This window comes from Erythrolamprus reginae, chromosome 2 (genome assembly GCF_031021105.1).
Source record: "Erythrolamprus reginae isolate rEryReg1 chromosome 2, rEryReg1.hap1, whole genome shotgun sequence".
Taxonomy (NCBI): domain Eukaryota; kingdom Metazoa; phylum Chordata; class Lepidosauria; order Squamata; family Dipsadidae; genus Erythrolamprus; species Erythrolamprus reginae.
The window spans coordinates 22,717,759-22,730,510 of record NC_091951.1 but is presented as its reverse complement, the minus strand read 5'-3'; the positions used below and the strand labels follow the sequence as shown (position 1 = coordinate 22,730,510).

At 48.5% G+C, this 12,752-nt stretch overlaps 1 protein-coding gene and 1 non-coding gene across 2 annotated transcripts in view; both read left to right on the top strand.

Annotated features, from left to right (window-relative positions):
* The first annotated feature begins 3,266 nt into the window (after positions 1 to 3,266).
* Positions 3,267 to 3,340, top strand: TRNAN-GUU (transfer RNA asparagine (anticodon GUU)). The gene has a single exon. It is a non-coding gene; the product is annotated as a tRNA-Asn (tRNA).
* Positions 3,341 to 6,501: 3,161 nt separating this feature from the next.
* LOC139159969 (zinc finger protein 93-like) overlaps positions 6,502 to 12,752 on the top strand; it is a 31,534-nt gene continuing 25,283 nt past the window's right edge. Inside the window, 4 exon segments of the mRNA XM_070737457.1 lie at positions 6,502 to 6,732; positions 8,526 to 9,103; positions 9,350 to 9,467; positions 9,590 to 9,657. Of these exon segments, the coding sequence (XP_070593558.1) occupies positions 8,594 to 9,103; positions 9,350 to 9,467; positions 9,590 to 9,657 (696 nt within the window). The 5' untranslated portion in view covers positions 6,502 to 6,732; positions 8,526 to 8,593.

The following is a 12,752-nucleotide window of genomic DNA, read 5'->3' as shown; positions in this document are numbered from 1 at the left end:
GGCAACAGAGAGAAAAAGAAAGAGAGAGAGAGAGCTGGAGCCCCTCGCCCTCCCAGACCTCCCAGCGCCCGGCCACGCGCCACCTCCCGTTAGCCCGGCCGACTTTTCCCTGCTGCCGTTTTCTCTTCATGGCGCAAAGCCACACAGTCCCGGACTCCCGGATCGCTCGCTTCTCCGGCCAGCAAGCCGGCTGCCCGGAAAAGCATCGCGCTTTTTCAATGCACGGCGCTTTTCTGGGCAGATGGCTTTGCTGACCGGAGAAGCGAGCGATCTGGGAGTCAGGGACTGTGTGGCTTTGCGCCATGAAGAGAAAACGGCAGCAGGGAAAAGTCGGCCATTTTCTCTTCATGGCGCAAAGCCACACAGTCCCGGACTCCTGGATTGCTCGCCCCAAGGCAGGAGGCGGCGGCGAAGGAGAGGGGGCGGATCGCGCCCCAAGGCAGAAGGCGGCGGCGGAGGAGAGGGGGCGGATCGCGCCCCAAGGCAGAAGGCGGCGGCGGAGGAGAGGGGGCAGATCGCGTCCCAAGACAGGAGGTGACGGCGGCGGAGGAGAGTGGGCGGATCGGGCGGGCAATGGGGCAGGGTGGAGAAGCCAGGGGCGCGTTTGGCCGGAGGCACCGTGGGGAGGCAGAGGCGGCCGCGGCTCCCTTTACTCCTACTGCCGCACCTCCCCGCCCCTGCCTCCTTTTTCCCGCCTTCCTTCTTTGGGGCCCAGCAGGAGAACGCCGGATACGGCGGTCCGGCAGTGCCCCGCCCAGCTGGAGCTTCTCTAGGTCCTAGCTTCGCGGCACACCTGACCGTGTCTTGTGGCACACCGGTTGGGAAACGCTGCTCCAGACTATACAGATTGAGTTCATTAAGTCTTTCCTGATATGTTTTATGCCTAAGACCTTCCACCATTCTTGTAGCCCGTCTTTGGACCCGTTCAATTTTGTCAATATCTTTTTCTAGGTGAGGTCTCCAGAACTGAACACAGTACTCCAAATGTGGTCTCACCAGCGCTCTATATAAGGAGATCACAATCTCCCTCTTCCTGCTTGTTATACCTCTAGCTATGCAGCCAAGCATCCTACTTGCTTTCCCTACCGCCTGACTGCACTGTTCACCCATTTTGAGACTGTCAGAAATCACTACCCCTAAATCCTTCTCTTCTGAAGTTTTTGCTAACACAGAACTGCAAATACAATAGATTGGGGATTCCTTTTCCCCCAAGTGCATTTTTTTACATTTGGAAACATCAAACTGTCTCTTCTCATTCTTTCCCTCTTCAATAAAATATAAAAGAAAATGGAGTTCTTTGCTTGTCTCAGTGTAGCCTTTCCCTGTCCTTTCTTTGAGAGAGGAGTGGCCCCAATGCTGAGAAAAAAGATGTGCTTCTGCCTGGTTTTGATCCAAGGACCTTTTGCATGTGAGGCAAATGCTATAACCACTGCACCACTGAAACCGCAGATATGGGCTGTTCTCAGCCAGCATGCCCATATCTTTTATAAGGGCAGACTAGACGGACCATGAGCAGTGTTCCCTCTAATTTTTTTGGAAGGTGGGCGGAAAAATATAGTGTCTGAGCGGCAGTCCCTTCAAGACTGGGCGGTACAGAAATATTAAATAAACAAACAAACAAACAAACAAACAAACAAACAAATAAAAAACCCACCCTGTTTTGCATCAGAGAATTTCAAAATAAAATACTGTACTGTGTGTCTATAACAGTGAGCTCATAATACGGCAACTCTATCAATATCAAAATGCCACTTAAATAGTTGAGCTAGTTTCAAACTAGATTTTGATTTTCTTTCTCTCTTCCGTACTCCCATTCTTTTTCTTTCTCTTTTCCTTCCTCTCTTTTTTCTATCTGTTTCTCTCTTCCTCTCTTCCTCTCTCTCTCCTTCCCTCTCACTCTTTCCCTCTTGGCTTCTGGGCAAGTTTGAAAAACTCTGAGTTGATGATGATTTTTAAGTGAGCAATTGCTCACTGCTCAGCTTAGAGGGAACTATGACCATGAGGTCTTTTTCTGCCGTCAATTTTCTATGTTTCTATGTTTTGCTGGCCATCCCACAGCATAAGAGGGGAGATGTTAAGGAGATGTTATTTTTTATGTTTCCTCCCCCTTTTACATTCTGAAATAAATACCTGTAATACGATTATTTAAATCCTAGCAAGAAAAAGCACTGACTGTGAGAGAATCCAAACCCACAAACTTAGATCTCTGTATCATGCCATCAAGCAGGACCCCCCCTCCCCCGGGTGGGCTCGAACCACTGGTTAACAGCCAGATGTGCTAACCCCTTGCATCACAGAGACTTGGCACAGGGCTTGGCATCAGCCTCCCTCAGTCAGGGGATGCATACCTTGTGCAAGGTTGAAGGTAACTACTTCACCTTCAACCGCAACAACACACGAGCACATAATAGATACAAACGAAATGTTAACCGTTCCAAACTAGACTGCAGAAAATACAACTTCAGCAATAGAGTGATCAGTGCCTGGAATGAACTACCTGACTCTGTGATTTCTTCCCCAAACCCCAAAATCTTTAACCTTAGATTGTCCACAGTTGACCTCTCCCCTTTTCTAAGAGGGGCGTGCACAAGTGCACCATTGTGTCTATCATCTCTGTCCTACTGTCTTATTGTCTTATTCTTTTATCTGTTATCTAATGCAGTGTTCCCTCGATTTTCGCGGGTTCAAACTTCGCGAAAAGTCTATACCACGGTTTTTCAAAAATATTAATTAAAAAATACTTCGTGGTTTTTTCCCTATACCATGGTTTTCCCCGCCCGATGATGTCATATATGTCATTGCCAAACTTTTGTCCGCCTTTAATAAATATTTTTTTAATAAACTTTAATAAATAACCCTGGTGAGTAATAATCTAAATGGATGCTAAGGGAATGGGAAATTGCAATTTAGGGGTTTAAAGTGTTAAGGGAAGGCTTGTGATACTGTTCATAATCAAAAATAGTGTATTTACTTCCGCATCTCTACTTCACGGAAATTCGACTTTCGCGGGCGGTCTTGGAACACATCCCCCGCAAAAATCGAGGGAACACTGTACATGCTTGATGAAATTTTTTTTAAAAAGTGCTTCATTTTGGCTTTCGTACTGTGGATTTCTTTCTCCCACTGAAAACAAAATCTGGGATGGAACTTAGAAGGGATTGTTCTTATTGATTGTGTGTCTTCTGATCAATGTACATTATTGCTGTCTACCCAGCCCCACTTATAGATGCTCAGGTGGAGGGAGCTGAGGGGGAAGCCTGGGCCAGGTCTCTGTGGCGCAATGGGTTAGCGCGTCTGGCTGTTAACCAGAAGGACGGTGGTTCGAGCCCACCCAGGGATGGCCTGCTTGAGGTTTCAAATATGAAGTGGCTGGATTTTTAATGCACTAGGTCAGTGATCGTGAACCTTTTTTTTCTCGGGCGCCGAAAGAGTGTGGGCATGAGCTATTGCCCTTGCCCGAGTGCCCACATTCATAATTCAATGCCTGGGGAGAGCAAAAACAGCTCCCCCTGCCCCCTGGAGGCCAGAAATGGCCTATTTTCCAACTTCTGGTGGGCCCAGTAGGCTCGTGTTTCACCCTCCCCAGACTCCAAAGGCTTCCCTCGAAGCCAGGGGAGGGTAAAAATGCCCTCCCCATCCCCCAGAGGCTCCCTGGAAGCCAAAAACACCCTCCCAGAGCCTCTGTGCAAGCCAAAAATCAGCTGGCCGGCACACTCATGCATGTTCAAGCTGAGCAAGGGCAACGGCTCGCGTGCCAGCAGATATGGTCCACCATCACTGCATTAGGCTCTTCATATGAGGGCTTCAATTCCCATCCTGTCAATGCTTTTTTTCCCCCTTACTGAAACATAAATATTTGTTCATCTATTGGATCAGCTTTATCTTCCCAAAGGCATAAGGGAGATGAAGACACTCTAGGCAGGGCTGGGCAACTATGGCAACTTTACGACCTGTGGACTTCAACCCGAAAGTCCAAAATTCATAATGTTGCCATAGTTGCCCACTTCTGCCTATTAGTATCTTTTTGTGGGTTACTGCTGGCCACCCAACGCCCTTTTTAGGCAAAGTTAACGCAGCCCAAATGAACCTGGGCTGGGCGCTCTCCTTGGTCCTGAAACACTGGCCCTTTCCCAATAGCAAGCTCTTTCTTTGAGTCTGTCCTTATGCAATCCATGGCTTTCTTGCGACTCCTTGAATTAGAATCAGAATAGACCTGGACATTGGAGCAGTGGTGAAATCTACTTATCTTCTGTTGTGGTTAGCTCTGGCCCAGCTCCTGCCCCTAGGACTGTGGATGTGGGGGAGACATCCACATGCTGCAGGCCTGTTTTGCCCCCCCCCCCCCCGTGGAATCTGCTGATGAAGGCTCCTCTGAACAAGAAGACATGAGTGACAGGGAGGAGCAGAGTGGGGCAGACAGCTCAGAAGGAGATCAATTATCTAGCTCCTCCTTGGATTCAGAACAAGAGTTAATGATGCAGCCACGCATGCGGAGAGCGATGCATAGGCAACAATAACTGAGAGATTATTATCAAAGAAAATGAGGCCACCTGTGGTTGGGTGGGGCTGTGGTAATTAGTGAGGCTGCTATAAATAGCAGCCTGGGGTTTGGCCATTGTGGAGGATTATCTGATCGTTGTGTTTCATGACTGCTTTACTGACTTTGACCTTTTGCGTGCTGATTTTCCCCCGCTTTGAAACTAAACCAGAGCAAAGTGTGTGTCACTTTGTGAAAGAAGAAGGACTGTGAATTGCCTCACAGCTGCAAGCTAAGTATCACAGAACTGATAAGGGACTTGTACAAATTACCAGTTTGTTTGGAGACGAGTGCTCTTTGCTATACCAAAAGAGGGCTTGGTTTAAGTGAATTTTCGGTATAAAGAACATTGTTTTGAATTTTCAAATGTGTGTGTGTCTGAAATTTGTACCTGTGAATTTTTGGGAGGATTCTACCAGAGAGCCCGACAGAACATCTTCCCTACTGGTTCAGAACCGCACCCTTTGAGGATGCGCACCCACCACCATTGTATGCGCTTTTTCACCCTCTATGCATGCACAGAGTGTTAAAAACAAGAAAATGGTGATGTCTATGCAGGTGGGTGGAGCCTCATGCTGCTGCCACTATGGGTTCTCTGAACCACTGATGGCTACCGCTATCAATAAACCGGGCCAAACCAGTAGCATTTCATCCCTGCCTTCTAGCCCAACTCCCTACTCAAGCATGAGACCATACCATTTCATACAGGTGACTATCTAGTGGCAAGCTGTTCCTCTGGTTAATTGTCATCACTTTTAGGAAGTTTCTCCTCAATTCCTAATTGTTTCTCACCTTGATTAGTTTCCATCCATTATTTCTTGTCCTGCCCTCTGATGCTGTTGGAAGAAATTTCCATCTGTCAAGCCGGTGCAGAAGTTGGTGATAAATCAATGGCTTGCCACATTATCTATAGAAGACCTGATGTTTATGGGAACTTATAATGATAATAATAATACAAGATCACAGGTGGGCCACCATTTTGAACACCCCTTAATTAAATCCTTAAATCCTCCACTATCCCATCAGAGCTGAAGAAGCGTCCTGGATGAGAAGCGAAACATCTTCAAAGAAAAAAGAACAAGAAAGTCCAGTTGTCTCCTGAAAAAGCACCTTTGGGACAACCATGACATGGATGCCTGAGAATCTCTACCGACTTTTGGACACATAGACATTAATGACATCTATAGATTGTACAGTACGTACAGTATGACTGTAACTTGTTGCTTGTATCCTAAGATTTTTATTAATATTGATTGTTTCTTCATTGCTTATTTGACTCCTATGACCATCATTAAGTGTTGTACCTCATGAGTCTTGACAAATGTACATTTTCTTTTATGTACCCTGAGAGCATCTGCACCAAAGACAAATTCCTTGTGAGTCCAATCACACTTGGCCAATAAAGAATTCTATTCTATTCTATTCTATTCTGTTCTATACTATACTATTCTATACTATACTATTCTATTCCTGTCTACTCTACTCTATTCTAGACTATGCTATGCAAAGGAGAATAACACCCAGCCTAAAAAAAAAAGATCAAAAAGATTCAACCACCTCTCCAGCAGCAATCAGCACCCAGATCAGCGTGGGTTAACTCCAAGGTTAACATCAGATCAATAATCAAGTAAACAACAACCCAGAGGTCTTCAAACTTGGCATCTTGAAGACTTGTGGACTTCAACTCCCAGAATTCTCTATGCTGGCCGGAGAATTCTGGGAGTTGAAGTCCACAAGTCTTCAAGTTGCCAAGTTTGGGGACCCCTGTCCAGAGATCTTCAAACTTGGCAATTTTGAGACTTGTGGACTTCAACTCCCAGAATTGTCCCGCAAGCTGCCTGTGGAATTCTGGGAATTGAAGTCACAAGTCTTAAAGTTGCCAAGTTTTTGAGTCCCTGTTCTAATCTAATGTCCACAATCCCAGACCCCCATTGGAACATAATATCCTTGCAGGGTCCTCAAGCTTTGCGCACAGGATCCTACAGGATCTCAGTGGTCCCTCTCTCCCCGGATCCTCTCTCCCCGGAAGAGCTCCCTCCCTATCCCCGCCTTCCAAGAGAACTGAGCATGCGCCGGCGTCTTCTCCAAAACAGAAACAGAAGGCGGGATTCCCGAGGCTTTTTCCAGCAAAGACTTGAAGAGCTGTTCGCCCTTTCTGCGGTCTCCGGTTGTGCGCTCCCCTCACACACACAACTGTGAGTCTTCCTAGGAAACGAAGAGGCTGCAGGGAAATGTTGCACTTGGAGATCGGGGTTCAGTGATGGGCGCTGGAGGCTCTTTGCATGGAGGGGGAGGGGGAGAGATCGTCTTTGCAAAAGAGAGATTCGAGCCTCTAAGTCAGTGTTGACTCCTGGACAGTTTCCCTGCCTATTTCCTGGCTCCGTTTCCAGAAGGGGTTTCCCTCCCCTCCCCCTTCCAAGGACGAGAGAAGCGAGCAGTCGGAGTCCCTCCTGTTAGCTTTGCATGCAAGGCTGCCTCTCCACGTGCGAGGAGCTGGTGCAAGGACTTGTTCTTAACTATGCACGTTAGAAATGATATCACACTATCTTTTAAATTGTATTAAATATATAAATATTGTAAATTATATCATATTAAATTATGATTAGGCAGAGAGAGACATTTGGTTCAAGCATAATGCTCAGAAACCAACTTTTGGCATAAAAGCATGGAGCCCATCCCAGCTCTCAGCCCAATCTGCTTCACAGGGATGTTGTTCTGGGGAAAGTAGTAATGTATAAAAATAACAAGAAGACATAAGAATAAAAATTAATTTTTAATAAAAACTAGGAAGTAGAAATTAAAAATACATGGATGAGGGTCGCCCAGAAAGTAATGCACCACATTTTTTCCTCTCAGCCTACAGTAATGGTATGGATGCGAAACTTTAGATATACATTATTTCAATTGTCAGGAGTGCGTGTGTAAATTTTGTGTTTATTCAGACAGCGTAGCAGTTGTTTGAAATGGCGTCTGTTCGTGATGTACGTTACAAGCGTGGGTCATCACTGAATTTCTCACTGGAGAGAAAGAAATTGTTGGGAACATTCAACAACATTTGTTTACAGTTTATGGAGAATCTGCAGTCGACAGAAGTACGTTTAGTCGCTGGGCACAGAGGGTGAAGATATTAGAAGACGGAAATGCCTTTGTGACCAGAACAAGGAGTGGTACTTAAAGGGCATACATGACCTTGTATCTCGCTGGTGGAAGGCCATAGAACGGGATGGAGATTACGTTGAAAAATAGGGAGTGTACAAAAAACATCATTATTTCTTCTGTATAAGTTTCATTATCTTCAATAAATAATTGTTGAAGAAAAAAATGTGGTGCATTACTTTCTGGGCAACCCTCGTAAATGTGTTTTCCAATATTTTGATAGACATTGATCTTGAAGGGTTCACTGCAATGTCCCCCATATGTAGGCAGTGCAAGCTAAATACAGTGTTCCCTCGATTTCCGCGGGGGATGCGTTCCGAGACCACCCACGAAAGTCGAATTTCTGCGAAGTAGAGATGCAGAAGTAAATACACCATTTTTGGCTATGGACAGTATCATAAGCTTTCCCTTAACACTTTAAATCCCTAAATTACCATTTCCCATTCCCTTAACAACCATTTACTCACCATTATTACTGGTATTCACCATTGAATAAGACACTTAGTGATCCTGATATTTATAAACATAATTATTTATTAACAATAATTATTATTTTTGATATTTATTTGCAAAAATTATTAGTTTGGCGATGATGTATGATGTCATAGGGCGGGAAAAACTGCTATAGAAAAACAACCGCAAAGTATTTTTTAATTAATATTTTTTGAAAAACCGTGGTATAGGCTATTCGCGAAGTTCGAACCCGCGAAAATCGAGGGAACACTGTAATAAGATTTCACCTCCTTCCAAGACTTTGGTGGGTGGACACATATTTCTTCACTTAATCTTCCCTTCCCTCTCTTTCCCATTATTCCATTTTTTTCCATTTCAGGTATCTAAGCTCAAAATATTTTCTGCTTCTTCTGGAATCTTAAGTATCTTGTCTGGGAAGAGAGCTGAATGGCCTTGCAAAATTTGGCCCCACCTCTATCTAACGGAAAAACCTATGAAAATCCTTGGGTCCATTTTGGAGCTGGATTAGAGATCAGAAAGAAAATGGAGGGACAACACCCAGCAGATGCAGAAATTAGAAAACACTGTCCAGCTGCTCAGCCATGGAGCTGTGGGAAGAACGGGGCAAGTCCTGGGCGGAAGAGCCACGAAGAGGCTTCCAATAGTCCAGAGGTTCAATGCTGTCACTTCAGAAAAATGCAGTTTCAGGAGGGGAGTCGTCCCCGAGATATTTGCACTCGGCTTCACTACCTTTGTCATCAGTGGCTGCAACCAGAAAAACACACCAAGGCTCAGATGCTGGACCTGGTGCTCCTGGAGCAATTGCTGGCGGTCCTTCCCCCAGAGATGGCAAGATGGGTGCAGGAGTGTGGAGCAGAGACCAGTTCCCAGGCGCTGTCCCTGGCTGAAGGCTTCTTGCTGACCCAGGAGGAGGAAAAGATGAAAGAAGAGTTGCAGGTGGGAGAATGTAACCATGGCAACTCTAAAGAGGATCCCTCTGAATTTGTCCATCCTTTTGTGGCAGAGTTTTCTGGGATTATTATTAAGGGTATTTGTTCTATTTTTCCAGACGATGTATTTGATGCAATTCTTCCATTCTGTTTCAGCAATGGACATTGGGGTCTGCTAGTTTGAAGGTGCCATATGATAATTCAATTCTATCTCTGTGTTCTTCTTTTGTTTCTTGTATTAAATCATCTGCAGAAATCTGTGGAAGCTGTGACTGAGTATAGAGAGGAGGGGAAAGATTCATTCAGATCTTCTCAAGAGTTGATCTTCAGGGAGAACTTCCAGAAAGATCAAAGTCAAGACACTACGCAAGGTAAGAAAAGCTCTTTCTGTATGAGGTGAGATTTCAACATTTAGCTGATTCTTTTGTTCCACTTTATTGGAGTGTCCCTCTTTAACAAATCTGCTTCCACCGTTTTTTAATCTTTCTCGCAGAGAGTAGAAAGCTGTCCTTGGATTCTTTAGATTCACCTCTTTGTGATGGAGCTGAAACGCTACTTCAGGTAAGGAGGAGACTCACAAAAGGCCCCTGGATCAGAAGGCTCCTCCTTCTGTCTCTCAGGGTTTTTCTCACGCACCATTACAAAAAATATACAGTGAACCCTCGATCATCGCGAGGGTTCCGTTCCAGGACCCCAAGCGATCATCGATTTTTCGCGAAGTAGCGGTGCGGAAGTAAAAACACGCACATGCGCAGATGGTGTTTTTACTTCCACCGCCCTTCGCCCGCCCACCCCGTTGCTCGCGCCTGGGGTTTCCCCGCGCGCGCGCCGCCCGCCCACGCCATTGCTGGGGCCGCTTCCCAGCTGGGAAGCGAAGCTGGGGTCCCCGCGCGCGCGCCCGCCCACGCTACGAGCGGCATTTCACCTTCCCTCCCAGGCAAAAAGATGCCGGCATTCTGGGCTGATGGGGTCGGACTTCCCAGGCGGAAGGCGTGCCCCTCTCCCCGCATCTTTTTGCCTGGGAGGGAAAGTGAAATGCCGCTCGTAGCAGCTGCTAGAGCCGCCGGCATTTCACTTTCCCTCCCAGGCAAAAAGATGCCGGGGCACGCCTTCCGCCTGGGAAGTCCGGCCCCATCATCCCAGAATGCCGGCATCTTTTTGCCTGGGAGGGAAAGTGAAATACCGGCGGCTCTAGCAGCTGCTACGAGCGGCATTTCACCTTCCCTCCCAGGCAAAAAGATGCCGGCATTCTGGGCTGATGGGGTCGGACTTCCCAGGCGGAAGGCGTGCCCCTCTCCCCGCATCTTTTTGCCTGGGAGGGAAAGTGAAATGCCGCTCGTAGCAGCTGCTAGAGCCGCCGGCATTTCACTTTCCCTCCCAGGCAAAAAGATGCCGGGGCACGCCTTCCGCCTGGGAAGTCCGACCCCATCAGCCCAGAATGCCGGCATCTTTTTGCCTGGGAGGGAAAGTGAAATGCCGCTCGTAGCAGCTGCTAGAGCCGCCGGCATTTCACTTTCCCTCCCAGGCAAAAAGATGCCGGCATCTTTCCCTCGCTGCAGCCGCGCGCCCCTCGCCTTCGCCTCACCTGACGGAGCCTTCTCCGTCCCTTTCCTGCTGCACCGGTCTGGGGCCAAGTGGGCGGGGGGCGGCCGGGACCTCGCCTGTCTCCGCCGCCCGCATCGCCCCTCCGGCGGGCCGGCCTCCCCCGCCCGCCTCTGCTGCAAGCGCACGAAAAAAAAGAGAGAAGGCTTCTACCAGAAGCCGGGGACGGCGGGCAGGGGCATGAAGGATCTCTTGCGGGGGAAAAGCCGCTAGCCAGCTTTCGGAGCTCCTCCGCCATCACCCGCTTCTGGTAGAAGCCTTCTCTCTTTTTTTTCGTGCGCTTGGCGAGGAAAGGCAGGCGGGGAGGAGGCGACGGGGCCAAAGGGGGCCGAGGGAAGCTCGGCTGCGGTCGAGAGAGAAACGGCTTGGGCTCGCCGCAAGAAAAAAAAGAGACAGGCTTTTAGTTTTGGCTGCGGGGGGAGGGAATCCCGCCGCAAGGTAAGCTTCGGGGCGGGGCGGGCGGGGCCCTTTTGTGCCAGTCGGGGAGGCGGTGGCGGCTGCAGCAGAGGCGGGCGGGGGAAGCCGGTCCGCCGGAGGGGCGATGCGGGCGGCGGAGACAGGCGAGGTCCCGGCCGCCCCCCGCCCACTTGGCCCCAGACCGGTGCAGCAGGAAAGGGACGGAGAAGGCTCACTGGCAGCCCTTGCCCATCGCCGCGCCTTCGCTTCCCCCCCTCCCCCGCTGGATCCGGCAGCGTGCTGAGGGGAATTGCCGCGGACTGGAGGCAGTGAGGCAGACCGGCTCCGAGGCGAGCGGCCGGAGCTGCGCCCTCCTTCGCCCGCCAGGTGAGGCGAAGGCGAGGGGCGCGCGGCTGCAGCGAGGAGCCGAAGATCCGGGCGGGGAAGACCCAGGGAAGGTTCCTTCGTCCGCCTAGCAGCTGATCTGCTTGGCAGCGCAGCACCAGCGAGGAGCCGAAGATCTTCGGCTCCTCGCTGCTGCTGCGCTGCCGAGCAGATCAGCTGCTAGGCGGCCGCTCGAGAGCAAGAGGGGGAGAGATAGAGAAAGAGAGAGAAGGAAAGAAAGAGATGAGAGAGGGAGGAAGAGAGTGTGAGAGAGGAAGAAGCAACATAGAGAAAGAGGGGGAAGACCCAGGGAAGCCTCTGCCCGGCGGGGAAACTCCACCATCTACACATGCGTGGAAGGGCACGCATGCGCAGATGGTGGAGTTTACTTCCGGGTTGAAAACTAGCGAAATAGCCCTTTCGCGATCCTTGAGGACGCGAAACTCGAGGGTTCACTGTATATCCTTTTTTGCCCTTTGAAAAGCATATTCGGGACGGTCGTCACCTGGTGATTGAGAATCCCCCTATAGGCATATAGAGTTCTATTGCAACCTCTTTTAATTCCTCCATGAGGGTGTTGGTGTTGGAGTCCATTAGTCCCTGAGTGGATGAAGTGAGCCATTGGAAAACACGTCAGGTGGGTTTTGCCAGTATTTTGCTCTGCCCACTCTGAAAATAATAGAATAGAATAGAATAGAATAGAATTTTATTGGCCAAGTGTGATTGGACACACAAGGAATTTGTCTTGGTGCATATGCTCTCAGCGTACATAAAATAAAATGTACATTTGTCAAGAATCGTGGTACGACACTTAATGATTGTCATAGGGGTGAAATAAGCAATGAAGAAACAATATTAATAAAGCAACAAGTTACAGTCATGGGAGTCACGGACCAGAATGGGAGTCACGGACCAGGAGTGGATTTAAGACCCAACTACCAATTGACCAAGAATATTGAAGAATGGGATGCTCTAAGGCTGTGGTGGTGAACCTATGGTACAGGTGGTACACGAGACGTTGCCCTAGCTCAGCTCCAACATGCAGGTGTGTGCTGGCCAGCTGTTTTTTGGCTTGCACAGGGGCGTTTTGGGCTTCCAGAGGGCCTCTTTGGGGGGGTGTCTTTTTAGCCTCCCTCAGCGCCAGGGAAGCCTTTGGAACCTGGGGAGGGCGAAACGTGAGCCTACTGTTGTTCTGGTTTCTGGTAGAAATTTAGCAATTCCAAATAACTCTTATTAAATGTATTGTTTCATGAATAAAGAAACTCCATTTATTT